General features: G+C 42.7%; 1 protein-coding gene across 2 annotated transcripts in view; it reads right to left on the minus strand.

Annotated features, from left to right (window-relative positions):
• Positions 1–255: 255 nt before the first annotated feature.
• The window catches only part of LOC102288673 (Down syndrome cell adhesion molecule homolog), a 123,229-nt gene continuing 105,823 nt past the window's right edge, over positions 256–17,661 (minus strand). Inside the window, exons 18-32 of one of the 2 annotated variants that reach the window (XM_042222582.1) lie at positions 16,564–16,719; positions 16,336–16,469; positions 16,055–16,208; positions 15,769–15,886; positions 15,520–15,686; positions 14,779–14,877; positions 13,605–13,793; positions 12,573–12,863; positions 10,018–10,194; positions 9,637–9,667; positions 9,282–9,397; positions 9,039–9,203; positions 7,268–7,468; positions 6,550–6,852; positions 256–1,620 (exon numbers count right to left, since the gene is read on the minus strand). In XM_042222582.1, coding sequence (XP_042078516.1) covers positions 1,118–1,620; positions 6,550–6,852; positions 7,268–7,468; positions 9,039–9,203; positions 9,282–9,397; positions 9,637–9,667; positions 10,018–10,194; positions 12,573–12,863; positions 13,605–13,793; positions 14,779–14,877; positions 15,520–15,686; positions 15,769–15,886; positions 16,055–16,208; positions 16,336–16,469; positions 16,564–16,719 — 2,804 coding nt within the window. In that variant the 3' untranslated portion in view covers positions 256–1,117. The remainder of the gene's footprint in view (positions 1,621–6,549; positions 6,853–7,267; positions 7,469–9,038; positions 9,204–9,281; positions 9,398–9,636; positions 9,668–10,017; positions 10,195–12,572; positions 12,864–13,604; positions 13,794–14,778; positions 14,878–15,519; positions 15,687–15,768; positions 15,887–16,054; positions 16,209–16,335; positions 16,470–16,563; positions 16,720–17,661) is intronic. The other variant, XM_042222583.1, reaches the window with a different exon arrangement.

Consider the following 17,661-nt stretch of genomic DNA (forward strand, 5'->3'; position numbering starts at 1 on the left):
GGATTTTGCACACTAATGCATTTCCAGGAACAATCTTCAAAGTAAAAAACTTTGAAGATTGTCAAAATGATGTTAAATATGCAGAAAATCAGGCTGCAGCCATCAGGAGGTCATTGATCAAACCTCTTTTAGATATTACCAGATATGGCTGCCGTTTTTTGGTAAATTAGGAAAGTAGGTGGAAAGTATAAGAACAACCAGGTTAAAGAAAAAGGAGGGATATTGATCTTTGGAAATATAAATCAAACTCAGATGTGTGCAAACATGACTAAGGACTTTATTAACCAAATCATTTTCCCCATAATATCCACAAATAAAAGTGATCTCTTTATATATATTCACATTGTATAATTTCATAGTGTGACAAAAATTCTCTTTCTCTGTCTCTTCTTTTTTTTTTTGGGATGTCCAGCCATTCCTATTAATTGTCATTGGATCAGTCGCCATGCAGTCGTCAGAAAGGTTGAAAAACATTACGATTGGTCAGCATTGGCGGTCACGTCTGGGGTCTCTCCTCTTCTCCTCTGTTGGCTCCTTGTAGTGCTAAAAACCCCCTCAGTTTCCCAACCACAGATTTCATCACACTGCGACAACAAAACAAAAATAAATTAAGAAAGCAACGTTCTCCTGCAGAGTCCTCCTCCCTGTCCCTTCTTCTTTTTTAAATATTTTCTGTTTTATATAATAATAGTAATATTAATAATGACTATAATTGTCCTTGATATAAATTCAATAGTATTTTTTTCTCTTTCTCAAATTTTAAATAAATCATTTTGGCAATCCTCATATTTTGTCACTTTAGAATAAAAGAATATTCAAGTAGAAAATAAAAACTGTGAGAGAAAATTTCATCAGAAGAGGAGCGAGGCGTGAGAGAATGAAAGGTGTGAAAGCAACAGAGAAGAGCGAGAGAGGAAACAAAGAAAAGAGTGAAAGAAAGAAAGACAGACTCAAAGAAAAGCATCCACTTCAGACGCATGTCAGAAACAGCTCTATATACAACAATTTCTGTTGTGGAAAACTGTCCGTCCTGTGCCTTTCGTCTGCCTCTTGTCCTTCCTCCTCCAGTGTGTCTGCAGTAGTCCTGTTGTCTGAAGCAGTCCTCTGTGTCCCAGTGTTATACCAGAGTGTAAGACTTGGCATAGGGGTTGTTGCTCTGTTTCAGGTGTCCTCTGGAGTCCAGCAGTGACTCCTGGGAGGTGCTAAGCTTGGCAGCCTGTGCTTGGGCTAGATCTCCTGAGGAAGGGACCTCTCCCCGGACCTCACCACGGGCCTCTCCCCTCTCCCGGACATCCCTGTGTGGGAGGGTGGAAGCAGTTCCTGGCTGCCACTGCTGAACCTCCCTGGGTGAGGGCACTTCCATAGGGGTGGGTTCCATGGGAGGTGGCCTCTTCAGGGTACGGCTCCTCTGGGGCTCCAGGCAGGTCTGACCCATGGCTCCTCCGCCTCCTCTTGTTTCCCCTGTAGCACCGGCACCACTTCCACTTGCTCCAGCACCACCTCCACTGCTGCTGCTGCCACTACTGCTGCTGACGCCCCCACCTCGGGCTGGAAGAGGCACGCCGCGATTCAACAGGAAGTCCATACGGAGGTAAGGCGGCAAGTGGACCAGCTCTCCTCCTGGGAGGTGACACACAGGAGACAAGCAAAAAGACTAAAAATGCTGTCAGCTTCTAAGGTGTTTGTGAAACTAACTAATGTCCCACTCACAGAGGCCTAAAGACCAGTTGGAGACTGCATGGCAACCACTGGTTAATGAGAAACCACAGCAGGAGGATGCTTGCTAATACTATAAAGTGGTCACAAAGAAGTATGCAGCGCTACACCCAAACCTCCTTGAGGTTGCTTGGTTGCTTGCAGATTGCTGCAGTTGCCCACAGTTTGTACTGAAGACACTGACATGTCTGGAAAACACCTTCGTCACTTACTCACAAAGCAGTAATGAAGAAGTGAGGACTGCAATGGAGTTGCACCTTTTGAATCATGTTGGTCTCAGTGCTGAGGCTGTGAAGGTGAATTGTTCTCCTAGTCTGGCTGGTGCTAGGTGGTTAGTTAGAGAGTGTTTGCAGACAAATCTGTGTTTTCCATGCAAATAATCTGGTAGAGACCAAGGTGCAGCACCCAGGGTTCCTGTGACCAATTTCACCCAGAAAACTTCAGCAACTACTCACCATCTGTTTTGGGGAATGCATATTCTTCTCTAGAGACCGGAGGTTGCCAGTGGGGTTACCAACCTTGGGTAGCTTTCTTTTTCTCTGTCCATGATGGAAATATCTGTCTTTTCTATCTCTAGCTGCTAAATGCTCAATTACATAGATTCTAACGGTTTTGGGGGGCGAGACAGTTTATAATGGGTGTCAGGATGTTTTTTTTTAAATCATTTAGCTTCTGTGTCTGGAGGAAATGCTAAGACCAGTGGGACTAATGAGTAGTTATGTTATGCACCATAAACCAAAGCAATGAGGTGAAAGCCATTAAAATGCTCTGCAGAGCTACTGGCAATAGAGTCGGGTGATAATTCTCCTTGGCTTCTTCGTCACTTACAAGATTACACGCGGTCATTTGCTGATTTGCTATCGATTTGGGAAGCGTTATTTATTGTCAGCTATCAGGGGCATTTAAATCAATCTAAGGCACTGCTTCAGTGAAGAGGAAATAAAGAAATCTTTGAGATATCATTTAACATAAGCTGATTTTAAGAGATGCCTCTGCTTGCCCTGAAACAGTGAAGCTACTTTCTGGGCTCCCTGCTTGTTCTTCCTTCCCCTCAGTTTAAATTAATTGCACAGAGCCGGAAAAGAAATCTATATTTAATTCACATTCACGCCGGTACATTTTCTCACCTTGGGCCCCTCTCGGGATTATGATTCACGACTATTATTTTAATGTAATACCAATCTTCGCTATTTGTGAATCTATTTAATTTAAGAGTTGGTATTGGGAAAAGAGTGCAGGAGATAATGTAATAGGAAAGTGAATATTACAGTGTTAACTTTGCTATCACTGTCAGGGACGGATGCAGTGATGCAGTGGCTCTCTCCTCTTAAAGCGATGAAACTGAGTGATGGCCTTTGTCTCTGCCACCAGCATATATGTATGACATTCATTCATTTGTCAATTTGCACTTTTCTCTCAGTGTTTCACTGCAGGAATGAGAAGAACCTTCAAAGGCCTGTGGACACATAAAGCAGGTCAGATTTAATATCTTGACCAAGTGATAAACTTTGACTAAATGCTGTCCTGTCAATTGTTAAATAATCCTGTGAGGTGTTGGATTAGGAGAGGCGCTTTGGGTTCAGCGAGTTTACTGCTATTGTATCCATTCTACTGAGTGGATTACATGTTTAACACAGCAAACAAGCCAATCTCAAAAGAGTGTCAGGTTACCAGATTGGGTGCTCTGCGGCGAGATTGAACACTTGATGAGCTGAGCAGCACCTGCACTGTTTCATTAGTCATGGAGCGTTTATGTTTCACGGGAGCAGGGATCAACATTTCAACACGTGTACAATTTAACGCTAAAATAACATTTTCAACGCATGCACTCTCTCTCCCACGCACACTGACACACTCACATGTACTCGGCCCACACATGCACAGAAGTATACGCTATATGTAGACCCACACTTCCTGCCTGCACAGCATTAGCCGAGGTCATGTTTGCACTTTCAGCCCAACGTGACCTTGGAGAATGGATTTCTGGGTTCACGGGGAGAATGAATAATTTACTGTGTTTCATAACAAGCCCTATTAGTGCCACCAAAGATGATGAATGAGGAGGAGTGTTGATTGAATTAAATATAGATTTAAGTGATTCCGTGGGGGCTCATTAGAAATGTGGTTTGAAAATTCATCAGCCAGTAAATTTCCGATCGTTCAGTAATGGGGCGTTATGTGTATCCACGATACAACCGCAGCTCTCTGCCAAACACATTAATCTGTGCAAGTGTCTGTTGCCTTATCGCTGTAGTCTTCTGCAAAGGATATTATGTGTGTCGTTAAGGAAGAGCTACACGCAAAATATTTACAAGCTGATTGTGCGACGATTGCTGCTCATGGCCCCGTAAACCCAGAGGATTTGTTGCAAAGGCCCAGTGGAAAGCAGCACCTTTGACCCCTGCATGGACAGGTTAGGTGAGCTCATGTCACTCAGGTGTAATAGAGACAAATATAGGGTTGAAGTCAGGTCATTTACCCACAGTCAAGCAAAACAACCTCCACACTGGGTCTGTATTTTTTAAAATTTACAAGTGTGGAGATGTTTTAAATGAGCTGTCTGGCATTTTGGGAAAGTCACTCTCTTCTAAGAGCTTGTTGGAAATATCGATACTGCTGACACATCTGTATGGCTACACCTGCAGAAGCAAGCATGACATGGCATTAAAAATGTCTTTTAAGAAGTTTAATACGGCAGCGGTCCTGGGCAAGTGCACACCATAAGTGATGAACTACGCCTATCATCCAGTTTCCATGCTCACCTGTGCTTTGGATAGCACTATTTCCCTGTAATTGGACTTCTGTTGGTCTTTGAAAACATTTAAACTCTCATTCAATAGGCTTTTTCAGTCCCAGGTAACTGGCCAGGAAGGTCTTCTGGGGACTTTCTCCTTTTGGAGATGATCCTGAGGGGGACACGTCATCACAAATAAAAGAAGGCCCATTCCCTTCTTTTTTCAAGCTCTCAGGACTACCATGACCTGGGTGACAGAGATCCTGCATCCACATATTCAACAGTAATATGCATACAATGTTTCTAAATAATTTTGGCCAGATTGGTTAATGTTTTGCATCTCTCTCTCTCTGTACTCTACAAGACAACTTACTAATAAATAGAGCTTTGATAAATCTTTGTTAACTGTAAACTTCCAGAAAACCATGTAGTCATTTTATAGTCCATTAACTGCAAAGGCAGCAAAATACACAATGCTTATACAGCTAAGAAAAGCCGTACCTACCAGACCTGGTGTCAATTACTAATGTAAATGACACCAGGGTCTCAACACTCCGCGCTCCCACACCAGCCTGAAAAGAGTCTGGTATCACACTGACAGGTCTCCAGTGTGGCGGTAAAGAGCCGTTTTGTGCCGAGTGACAATAGGCAATAGAGATTAGGTTGACTGATAGCCTTTAGCCGACCTCTCTCTCCGCTAAACTGGTGATACGAGTCCGCCGTCCTGTGCATAAATGTTACAAACATAATGAAGCCTAAGAGGCCTCAACCCAGTCAGGTCAAAATGAAGATTCTGGGATGCTTATTGTTGAGAAACAAAATAACAACAACACAGACCTAAATTTCCAAACACCTTCGACTCTGCTAATTATCTGTGGCCCCAGAGATCAGAGGGGTTGACAAAAACAAATTTCCCACGTGTGGGACTAAAGGTTGTCTTATCTTCAAAAAAAAAAAAAAAAAAAAAGAGCTGTGAATACGTGTGTGTGTTTTTGAATGTCTGCGCTTCTGTGTGTGGCCAGCAGCTTTGCAGCGGGACTGCCAGATCTTGTAACTTAGCTGCAAATCTCCCAGGAGGAGCAAAGGGTCACGTAAGGTAAGACTACAAACCGAGAGGAGAGAGCACAGCACAGCAGGTCTACCTCAAATTGCAGAAGTAATGAAAAACTTTGGAGTCACAGTTTAAAAAAAACAACAAAACATACGTATCAATTACTAGTAAAACGTTTTTTTGTTTTCTAACAATGACGAGCTTCCCCGGGGTTCGGCAGGGAAAACTGCATATTGGAATTCTTCTTGTTGCTTTGTTAAGGGCCTAAAAGTTGCCAAAACAAGGAGCTACTCTCCCAGGAGGCCTGTAAAGAGCTCTGTACTGGTTTAATGAGACAATACCTTAGCACCAGCTGGGTGAAGACTAAGGGGATGCATCCTTAGGATGGGAAGCTGATGGCAGCTGAATTAAAGCAGAGGGTGGCCATAAAGTGAACTGACCGGCTTCTGCAGAATAATATGTGGTCATTTACAAAACAGCTTAAAAACCAAAGAGACCAAAGTCACTGGTTTTGTTGAAAGACTAGAGAGGTTAGAGAAAATCTTTAATGTAATGTGATTTAGCTGCTCTGCCCATTACACAAAACTATACCTGCCTGTCGGCTTGTAGCTCATGTTGTTGTAGCTCGTGTTGTTGTAGCTCGTGTTGTTGTAGCTCGTGTTGTTGTAGCTCGTGTTGGCTGCAACAGGAGAACAAAAATCTTTCCAGGACATGTTTGCTCACATTGTTGGTGAAGAAGTAGCTCAAATTTTCCTGTGCGAACCACACAGGTGAGAGAGGTGCACATGAAAGCAAATGGATCTCTGCAACATCTGTTAAGCTATGTTCAGATGAGCAACCCAGTCAGTCTCAAGCATGTGGCATAAATGATTGCAGCTGCCCACATTTTTTGTCTTAGATTTCTGGTTAAATTCTCTCAACTAGTTTTCCTAATGAAGAAGACGAATATAGAAGCTTTTCTGTACATCTAAATGCAGTTTACTGTCAGAAAGGGTGGTTCAGCTACAAACTGTGTGTACGCTGGGCGTGACAAACACCACATCCTCACCAGGTCTGTGCGCTTTGGGCACGGCCATGTTCATGACCCTGCTGACATCCTGAGGTTTGGGCGGAGAAGCGGTAAAGCGGCAGATGCCCGACTCGGACGGTGTGCTAGAGGTCAGGCTGTCGGTGTAGTCGTTGGTCCCTGCTGTCATCTGTTCAGATGAGGTGTCAGAGATGAAGCACTCGGTGATGGTGAACTTGGCATGGCGGAGCTGTTCCTCCATCTTGGCATGCTCATAGGCTCTGGCCAGCTCCTCGTAGGTGGAGGAGGCACTCTCTGTTGATACCATGCTGCTCCGTGCGCGATCTGAGGGTCACAAGTCACACATCGTATAGCACGTGCTTAGTTATTGTAAAGAATGGTGTATTATGAAAAGCTACGGTTTATCACATATGTGGATTATTGCCGTATTTCCTGTGCTTTTCAGGTTTATTTATTATTTAATGTGTTTTAAATATAAAAAATGCGTGGGTTCAAGTTGGACTTGTACCCAGCAATCTTCAGCCAAGAGTACGCCCCAAAACTGCAGTTTGGAATAAAAAACTGCAGCCCAAATGATTTGGATTGCAGAGAAAAGCCAACGTGATATTCATGCTGACTCTTCACACTTGAACATCTCCCAACAGCAACACGATTTCCGTCACCTCCTCCAACTTTAAACCCTGAATTCTACCAAGGGCTACATATGAGTCCATGTTGTTTCTGGACAGCACTGCTCTACCTGTATCCTGTGAGGGGCTGACACTGTAGCTGTCGCTCTCTTTGTCCACAGATCCAGTGGCACGCGGAGTGGGGAGTCGCCAGTCAGTGGTCAGGGTGTGTGAGGAGCTGGTGGGGTGTGGCCGGTTCAGAGTCCACTGGCTGGCGTATCGGCTCCGTGCTGCGGCAGGACCAGCTTTGGCAGTGCGTCTGGCAGTGGGATCTAAGTAAGGACAGAGGGGGTCGCACTATTAATGAACACAGGTAATAATTTTCAAACCACCAAAGTCCTCTGACACAACAAAAGGCATATTTTTTAGTTTAACTATTAGTTATCTAATAAATAATTATTAAATGACATGGATAGATCTATTTAGTCCTAGCAACCATTGCAGAGTCCACCACACATGACAGGCACGAGACAAATGGATGCAAACAAAAAAACACATTTTTTCTGTAACTGTGCAGGGATTTAAAAAGTGAATATGTGAGTTTCCTGCTGGGCTTTCATGTAAAGCTACAATTATTCTCTCTAAGAGAACTGAACATTACACTCAATCCAATTGTCTCATTGCAGACAGACACACAAACCGTCACCTGTCACCCTGACCCAGACAGACTACTGGTCTATTCACTGCTGGGCAGATTCAGTCTTTAAAAAAGGTCTGGATTGGATCTGTGCAGAGAAGAATAGTGCTGGTAATTGTAGTAGGTCAGGCTGTAATTTTATCTGTGCGGATGGGGGGATAAATGATGGAGGTGTTTGGCCAGCAGCAGGGAGGAGGAAAAAAAAGCAGAGTCAGCATCTGGGTTCATGCCCCACCGGACAAATTAAACGACCCAATCGTGTGGCTGTTTGATTAAAAATGACTGCAAATGCGTGTGTTTGACTGTGATGAATATTGGACTCGTGCCCATGTTTTCAATTTTATGTGAGCACAGATATGCTGTTGTTCTGTTTATGTCTTGTTTATGTGTTGGCAGATATCAAGTAAAGCTAAAAAGCACATGTTAATGAAAATTAAGAACTTTTCTGATGAATTACAGTCATATTTTTTACAGTCAAGAACCCTGCTGCTGTACTTTTGGAGAGGGAAGTTATCTCACCCTGTCAGTTCAGCACCTTGAGTCTTCTACTATAAAGTAGAATATAATCATTCCATTTAGTTTTGATTTACATTCCAAACAGCCTGTTGTAAAATGAATAATTTAAAGTTTAAGCCATTTAATTAGGACAAAATGAACCGCGTGACTCGGTGTTACAAATACCACAATATATTGTTAGGTGAATCCATCTGCAGCTAACTGTCTGCACAAAATCACTTTGGTACATCACTAAGTGTGTGCATTGAGGTCTGCGTCTGTACTCGGGTCCAGCTGGCCAGTTGGAGCACGGCAGTCAGATGGGAATATGTCAAGAAAAGGCAGGGAGATAACAGCTCTTCATCACTTCTGCTTCAGTGGGACTCAAACACCAGAAGCCCAGCTGTTGTGCTTTGTCATCTCACTGCTGAAAGGTGGTACAATACTCCACGTGAGCTGCCTACTGTTAAACTCAGACCGGCTGGAAAACCCATTTGCTTTGCATGTACTGTACTTCAGCGCGATTTGCCCTGAAAAGCTTTTACTGTTTGTGTTTTATGGTGTAAGATGAAGCTGCAGAACAACCAAATAAAACAATATTACTGCTTTATCCACAAGACAGTATTCAACGGTGTTCTAGAAGCACAGCACAGCACTTGCAGTAGTATTAGTATTATTAGTAGTAGAGGAAATAAATGTTGAGCACTGACGGTGGTGGGACTCACTGGTTCCAGGCCTAGCATCGGACACATCCACCAGCGGTCCAGTGGCCTGTGACAGAGACTGGTAGTGGACTGTGTGGGTCACTGTGGAGGACTTCTGTTTATTGGTCTCCCCAAAGTCATTGTCTGTCAGCAGCACGGTAGACCTGTCATCTGCAAAACGGAGGAAAAGACTTTAAGTTCGTCCATATTTTACACTTAGACGCACAAGTCTGACTTTGAGGGCCTTACCGATTGTCTCCATGGTGTCTCTCTCCTCGATGAGGAGCTGTGCTCTGGGGATGTCGATGTGCATTCTTAGCGTTTGCTGCTGCTTGTTCACTGTGTCAGGGGTCCGGGTGTTCTTACTGAGGAGATTAATAGGAAAAAAATCCTTACTTTTCAGCTGTGATTTTGCACTATATTGCAGAAATGCTAATTCAATTTAATTTAAGCTGATAAGTAGCTGTAAGAAAGCAGGAGGGACAGTGTGCATGCACTATATTTGATTCTTACTGATGGGCACTGTAACTCCGGGCTACACAGTGATTTATGTTCCCCGCTCAAAGGAAAGCTGTGTGCATAAATTAAAATTAGGAACACATACCTCATCAGCATTTCTGCCAGGCTTTTGGCATCTGTGAAGTCAGCAAAGAGGCAGTTAATATACTATAATAGCACTGTCCTAGTTGATAATCCACAGCAGCGCTAAGAGTCTACAATCACTGACAACAACTCTTACAGAAAGGCGCCAGGTGCAAAATACTCACAGAGGCAATTTCTTCATTTTAAAGGCAAACTAAGCCTAAAGTTTTACATTTAAGATTAATTACACAACACATTTTTGTCCGAGTGCTTATCTGTGTAATGGAGATCAGGTTTGCACAAAAACATGTTGGGTTTATGGACCAGATTTACACTTCACACTGTAAACAGAATGCAAATTCATACAAATTATAAAAGCAACACAACTTAATCTACAACCCACCTCTGAGTCTTTTGAGCCTCTGCTCCCGCCTTCTCCTCTTTAGCACCATGAGCATAATAAAAACCAGCACAGCCACCACAAGAATAGAGGTGATGGTCACCACCATCTTCAGACCTCCACTGCCTGACATGTTGTCTGAGATGGGATCTCCTGTTTTCAGCAGAGGAGGGATGGTGCCTTGAAAGGAGGGTGAAAAAACAACATTTGTTAACATTTTCAAATACTTTGCTTTTGAATCTTCAAAAACATTTAATATTCTACAACAACAAAGTGCTGTTAATGGTTTCCTGCAAGACAAACACTGAAGATAAGCTTTTATGCAACACAGTTAAAGAATACAGGGATGATAAGATGCTAATTCTCTCTTAGGATGCTGCTTTTCCACATGCGTGTTCTTTATAGGGATGTCACAAAGGATTCAGCCGAACCCCAAGAGAAGACTCGAGTACACATGACCAGTCGGTGGATTTAAACCTGGTTAACATGGTTGCAAACCTTTGCACACTTTTTAACTTGCAAAAATATATGTATTTGTGACATTTTGGTGCTGTTTTAAACGGCATGCACATTGGCAACATTGGATCAGCTTGTCCATTTCCTGTCTATGTTTGTGAAGTAGCTGTTTTCATCTGGTCTTAATTTATTAGTTAAACTATTTTCTTCCTGGTCTCAAAACCTTTTCAGTTCAATTCAATTTATTTTTATTTATATAGCACCAAATCACAACAACAGTCCCTTCCCGGTGCTTTATATTGTAAGGTAGAGACCTTACAACAATACAGAAAACCCCAACAATCAAATGACTGCTTTGATTAAGCACTTAGCAACAGTGGGAAGGAAAAACTCCCTTTCAACAGGAAAAAATCTCTGGCGAAACCAGCCTCAGGGAGGGGCAGCCATCTGCCATAGCTGGTGGGGGGATGATGGGGAACCAAGTTTGTAGCAGACTGAATATGTGGTGTTAAGTCAGCAGGACTGCTTCTCAGCAGCTGCATTAAGCTGTAGACCCACCCTCACACTCACAATAGCATCCACACACACTTGTGTCCCACACACACTCACTCACATACATGCATGCACGCACACATAACACCCTTACAGGCAGCTTACACATCTCAGCAAAGCTCTTCAAAGGAAATAAGTTAACCGTCTGGAGAGCACAGTGCTTACAAGTTCCTATCCTTCTTCACAGATCCTTTGTGCATGACTGACACAATCTGTAGCCCAAGGCAAATAGAGCGACGCCACAGCCCATGGAGAATCAGAAGACCATCCCCATTCTCTTACTGAGCCTTGTTCAAAGGCTGATAAAACAGTGGGACAGACAATCTAAATAAAAAATACATTCTCGACTGTAGGCAGAAGTGCAGAATGGCACTTTATGGTGTAACGCCGACGCTGCGAGCAGCAAACAGCACCAGAGTATTTAACAGAAGCTTTACTGAACAGACCTCTCAAGTCTGAGAAGCAACGAAAGGATCACACTTTTGCTGTAGTGTTTCCTCGGCTCAGAACAGCCTTCGATTCAAGTCTTCCTTTAACAGTTTGACCCTTCTTAACAGCTAATATATTTTGATTCTTATTATGAGCTATTTTTGTGTATTTTTCATGTAGGATACCTTGTTATTCATTTGAAATTTTTCTGCTCTTTGGAAATATTCTTCAAACTCTGGAACACTCTACAGTTTTCTGTATAAATAAACAATTACTATTATTATTACTGTTAATTGCAATCATTGTAAATACACTATATGGACAAAGGTACGGGACCACACCTCTAAATCTTTTAATTTGAATGTTTTTATTGCCACAGCTGTATAAAATCAACCACCAAGCCATACGGCAGGGGTGGGCAACTCCAGGCCTCGAGGGCTGGTGTCCTGCAGGTTTTAGATATCACCCTGGGTCAAAACACCTGAATCACATGATTACTTCATTACCAAGCCTCTGGAAAACTTTAGGACATGTTGACGAGGTCATTTAGCCATCAACTGTGTTGGATCAAGGACACACCAGCCCTCGAGGCCTGGAGTTGCCCACCCTGCCATATGGCCTGCCTTTACAAACATTTGTGAAAGAATAGGTCGTTCTAAAGAGCTCACTGGAATCGAGTGAGGTACTGTAACAGGATGCCACCATTGCAACAAGTTAGTTTCTGGAATTTCTTCATTCCTAGATATTACATGATCAATTAAAAATGGTTTTATTGCAACGTGGAAGTGTTCAGCAACCAGATCAACTCAACCCTGTAGTGTTGATGGTGTTTAAGACTCCCCAGCGCTCTGCTGACAAGTTCCAAATCTGGCATCAACATCTAAGTATGTTTGACCATATACTGTAGTCTTGGGCTCAGACTGGTTTCTTGCAATAGAATGACCGGGTTAAACATTTCCCAACAGACCTTCGTTTTAGTAAGAGCCCAATTTTGCTAATAACATTTCTTCCATCTACTTTTCACATTTTTAGTATTTCTTTAAACATTTTTATGATTTCTTGAGTCATCCATGATTCATCCAAAGATCCGTAACATGCAAACTGTTAAAATCCAAACTCACTTCCGTCAGCATTCAAAGTAGCAAAGGTGATCCTCTTCTCTGCTGAGCCGGCACTGTTGGTGACCTTCATCTGCAGTTCGTACCACGTCGCCTCCTGCAATTCGTACAGGATGTAGCTCTTGGTCAGCGATGTGCGCTGGGCTGTGGTCCAGGTGCCTAAGTCCACTGCTCGGTACTCCAGTATAAAGGAGGTGATTGGACAGCCTCCGTTATTCCAGCCAGCCAGGTTGAGCCTGGCCCTCGTGGAGTTGATGCTGGTGAAGAGTTCATGTTCTTTGGCAAATTGAGGTTCTGAAGAGAATACAGAAAGAAAGTTAGAACTTTTGCAAGTAAATACCAACTGACCTTGAAAAACAAAGTCAGTATCAGTGATTGAAATCAAAGTACCTTAAGTATTATTTTAGATATAGTTCACCACTATTTAGCAGATATCTATGTCTGCCCGCTTGGTGCACCCACACATGACTGTGTGGGTGCACCAAGCTCGCCACTGAAGCTAGCTAGCATTAGCTGCTAAATGTCACCATCTTGTCCAAATATGGATTCCCTCATCTAAGCTCATGAATCCTCTCTCTGTGGGAAAACTGTAACAACTATTTTTGCTTTGACTGCAGAGCACATAACAAATTTATTAAACACAAATAAAACAATAAACACAAATATCAAAAACTTGTTTTAAAACTAAAAATGATAAGTAAATAACTTTCATTTGGTCATATGATCTTCTGCATTTTTGTAAAATAGAAAAAAAATCACAGAAAACAACAATAATTATATTTTAGCATTAAAAAAGTTTTCATTAAAGAGCTTGCACCTAACTGATTGCAGTAACATTAAAAAATATGTTATTATGTTATTACCAGTACTGCTAATTTGGGGTAGGTATGGCATAAAGTTTGTTGTATAGGGTTAGGGTATATTATTTATTTTAAAAGCACCCTTTCCTGGTCAACTATACCCAATGTTGTAGCACTGCTGTTCGCATATTAATACTTGTTAGTATTATAATAATAATAAAAAAGTACTCCACACCTTTCCCATGAGTCTTAGCTTCAATGATCTCACTGATGCGCCCTGGTCCCACTGCATTCTGGGCCGTCAGAGTGAATTTGTACCACGTGCCACACTTCAGGTTCTCCAGGCGGTATGAACGCTCGCTGGGGCTGATGGGAAAACTGCCCCACTGCTCACTGTTATCTTCTGAGTACTGCAGAATGTAACCTGCGAGGAGGAGAAAGAGGTATGAATGAAGACATGACACAGTATATCTGGAGTGAGCTGAGTCCGAATAAATTTGATATTTTTCCAGTAATACATAGTAAGCTTGTGTTCCTACCTTTTTAATATATTTATGGCTCCACAGTTAATTATTGGATGTAAGAAAGTATTTTGTTTACAGAGACAAACATTTGTAGCCTTTAATTCACCAGAATGTTTTCTGGTCCTGCATTTATCATCAAAGGAAAACTCTCAATAATGCTTAGACAGAGGCTTATTCTGGAAATTCCTGGAACAATTTCGAAAAATGTTATGACATGGAAGAACTTAAACATCTAAAAAGGATCTCAACTGTGAATCAAGGCAAACAGGTCCAACTATTTCAGATAAATTTGGCACGTATCGGCTAGGAAGCTGAAAAATTAAATCACAGTTTGTTTATAGGTTTTGTGGTCAAAGGATGAGGAAAAATAGACCAACCGCTCACAGGATCACAGGATCCCGAGAAAAGGCTGCATGCTAGCCTGCAAACAGACATCAGTAAACTTGCAGTAGATGTGTGTATTTTGGTGATGGCTGTTGCTTTGTGCAGGAAAGCAAAACAAATATCACAGAGAAGGTATCATAGACAGCTTCTTTAACGGCTCCAGCTCTGAGCACAGGAGCCCCTCGATTATGTGCAATGATAAATAACTACAACTAGTCTCAGTGTGATTACACTTTCTTTAAGATGGAGCGCTTTAATCTTCACTTAAAAGGACCTAATCTTCCCTGCTGCTTTTTAATCTGGCTTTTAGGACTCCAGTATTGTGCTGCACCAGCAGATAATGACACACGAGCAGCAGAAATGGGGGTCAGGCCACAGTTTGTGTGTGGTGGTGGTGGTGGGGGTAATTGTTGTTATATAAAGGTGTATGTTGTTGACCCTCCACTTCCTTGTACTGTCTGTTGTATGTGCACATGTTATGTTGATGTTGGACACCCTCACCTCTGATTGAACTCCCTCCGTTGTCTCCTGGTATCCATGACAATGTGATCGATGTGGTGGTGGTCTTGGTCACTGTGAGGCGTGGCTGATCAGGTGGTACTGTGGATATGAGGACAAACAAAGGTCAATGCTCGGTTAGTCGCTTGGATTAAAGTGTCTCATGGTTCACTTGACCCAAGTAAAAAGTCAGTTTACTCTATATGGTGTTCACTGTAATTAGGAATTGGGTTGGGCACCTTGCTGCCTTTAGAACTGCAGTAATTCTTCGTGACACAGATTCACAGATTTTGGTTTACATTGATATGACAGCGTTAAACAGTTGCTGCAGATTTACTGGCTGCACTTCCATGAGTCCATGAATCTCCTGTTTCACCAGATCCCAAAGGTGCTCTGTTTGACTGAGAGCTGGTGACTGTGGAGGCCGTTTGAGTACAGTGATCTCACTGTAATGTTCAAGAAACCAGTTTGAGATGATCTGAATTACAGCCTCAGTTTCCTGATCTTAGCTGGCAGCAGTGGCACGACTGTATACGTTGTTCAGAGTCACTTAAATCTCCTTTCTTCCCCGTTCTGATACTTGGTTTGGTCTTGACCATGTCTATACGCCTAAACCCTGAGCACTGAGTTTGTGCCGTGTGATTGGCTGATTAGACATTTGTGTTAATAAGCAGCTGAACAGGTGTACCTCACCCAAATGCCAGTGAGTGTGTATATAAAAGGTAGAAAATAAATACTTCTTACCTTGCACCTGCAAATTGAGTGTGATCTCATCTGACCCCCAGTTGTTGCTGGCCACACAGCTGTAGTTCCCGGAATCCTCTGCTTTCACTGTGCGGATGAGGAAGCTGCCATTGCCGTAGACAATACGACGACCATCCACCAGGACGGGTGTAGGTGTCCCATTGGTGCTGGAAAAAGGCATGAAAATAATCTATCTGTATCCTGCTGACCAGTACTACATGCTTGTTTGTGCGTCTGTGTGAGACCTACTTTCCCTTGAGCCACTTGATGGTGGGAGGAGGGTCTCCAACTGCCCTGCATGGTAAAACAATGTCCTTCATCCAAGGAGTGGTCACTGTCCCATTAAACGTCAGGATCCTAGCTGGAGCTAAAAGCAGCACAAAAATAAGTTACTGTTCCTGTCTTCTTATAAGTTTATGCTCTGTGTGATTAAAGCACCACTATTAAAGGAACCATTCAATTCCACTTAAAGAAATAATTCGTGGGAAAATTCCTACATGACACAAAAAAGGCCAGTTTAGTTAGGATTTTGTACCTTTGGCCAGAGGCTGCACTGTGATTTTCTCACTGTTGTTGCCGTGACCTGCAGCAGTCACAGCCACCACCCAGATACTGTACTGTCTGGTCAGAACCAAGTTTGGGATCCTGTAGATGTATGCATCTGGAGAAGCTTCAAACTCACTCATCACCTGTGAAGCGAAGGGACGGAAAGGATTAATGTATCACTGGGCAGCATCAGCATGAGAAAGTGCAGAGAGGCTTGTGAGGAAGACTGAAGAAGACCATGAAAATCTTGTGGTATACAAATGCTATTACCATCGGATGCAGGTTGGAGCAGAAGACGATGTATTTCCTGATGATGCCATTGAGTTTGAGCGGAGGCAGCCAGGACACGTAGACTTCTGAGCCACTGGAGGCCGCGGCCTTCACTCCTGCTGGAGGCCCAGGAACTGCAGAGGAACAACACAGTGCCATTTACACTGAAGCATTTTCCAGGAGCAACTAAACTATAGTCAACGGGGAGTTATCTGGTATTTCTTATACCATCCTCTTTGGTGCGGACGTAGATCTGTTCACTGCGGACACCATCTCCAGCATTTGTGAAGGCTAACACCTGGATGCTGTAGTTGGTGTACTTCTCCAAACCATCGAGCTCCAGAGAAGGCTGACTGGTGGTCATATTTCTGATTTCTCCCAGTTCTGACACAAAAAAAGAAACATGTTAATAAGTCTGAATGTATAAACTGCGGCAGAGTAGAGCAAGAGCAGTTAATTCAGCTCTGAAAAGTTACAAAACTATCCCTCTTCACATGTGATAAAACTTAGATAAAGTATTTTAACCCGACAAAACTTTATTATATTATTACTCGGATTTTTACTCTACTCTCATCTTCTCTTCCCTCTCTTCTTATGTCCTGTCACTCAGAGCTGAAGCAATGAGGCTCGCTGGAATTATTGCACTGTGAATTATTGATGGCGCCCAGCCAGACTGCAGGTTCGCTCACTGCTATACTGCTATATATTCACAGGAAATACAACCACAAATCTTCCCTCTGTGAACTGCAGGCTTCGCGTTTCTACTGCTGATTAGCATTCATGAGCAATCAGGATGTAGTGTAGCGCACCGCTGATTGTCCAAAAGTCACATGCTGGTCACAAAATATGAAAAATATAAAACATGCAAGTACGTTTATAATCCCAAGGAGATAAAACTGCATGAGACGTAAAAAAAAACATTATTATTAATGCAACAAAGTGGCTGGAAATTATATTTAAACCTTTAAAAATGGGTAAAAATGAGCTCATCGTTCTGCTGCTAACCACAAACAGGATGAGTCAGAGACAAAACACCATGAGTGTTGAATAAGTGATAACTGTCCTATACACACACACACACACACACACACACACACACACACACACACACACACACACTGAAACAGCTTCAAAACACCATTTTACATCATATTGTTGCACCTTGACAAAACCACAGCGCCACCTAGTGCCTGGGTAAGCAAGCAACAGCAATGAAATAAAGACAGGGACCAAAGGATTGGCCTAAGTGGCAACTAAAAGGTGTGTGTGTGTGTGTGTGTGTGTGTGTGTGTGTGTGTGTGTGTGTGTGTGTGTGTGTGTGTGTGT

Source organism: Haplochromis burtoni, unplaced genomic scaffold, assembly GCF_018398535.1.
Source record: "Haplochromis burtoni strain Fernald_Lab_line unplaced genomic scaffold, NCSU_Asbu1 Contig_88, whole genome shotgun sequence".
Taxonomy (NCBI): Eukaryota; Metazoa; Chordata; class Actinopteri; order Cichliformes; family Cichlidae; genus Haplochromis; species Haplochromis burtoni.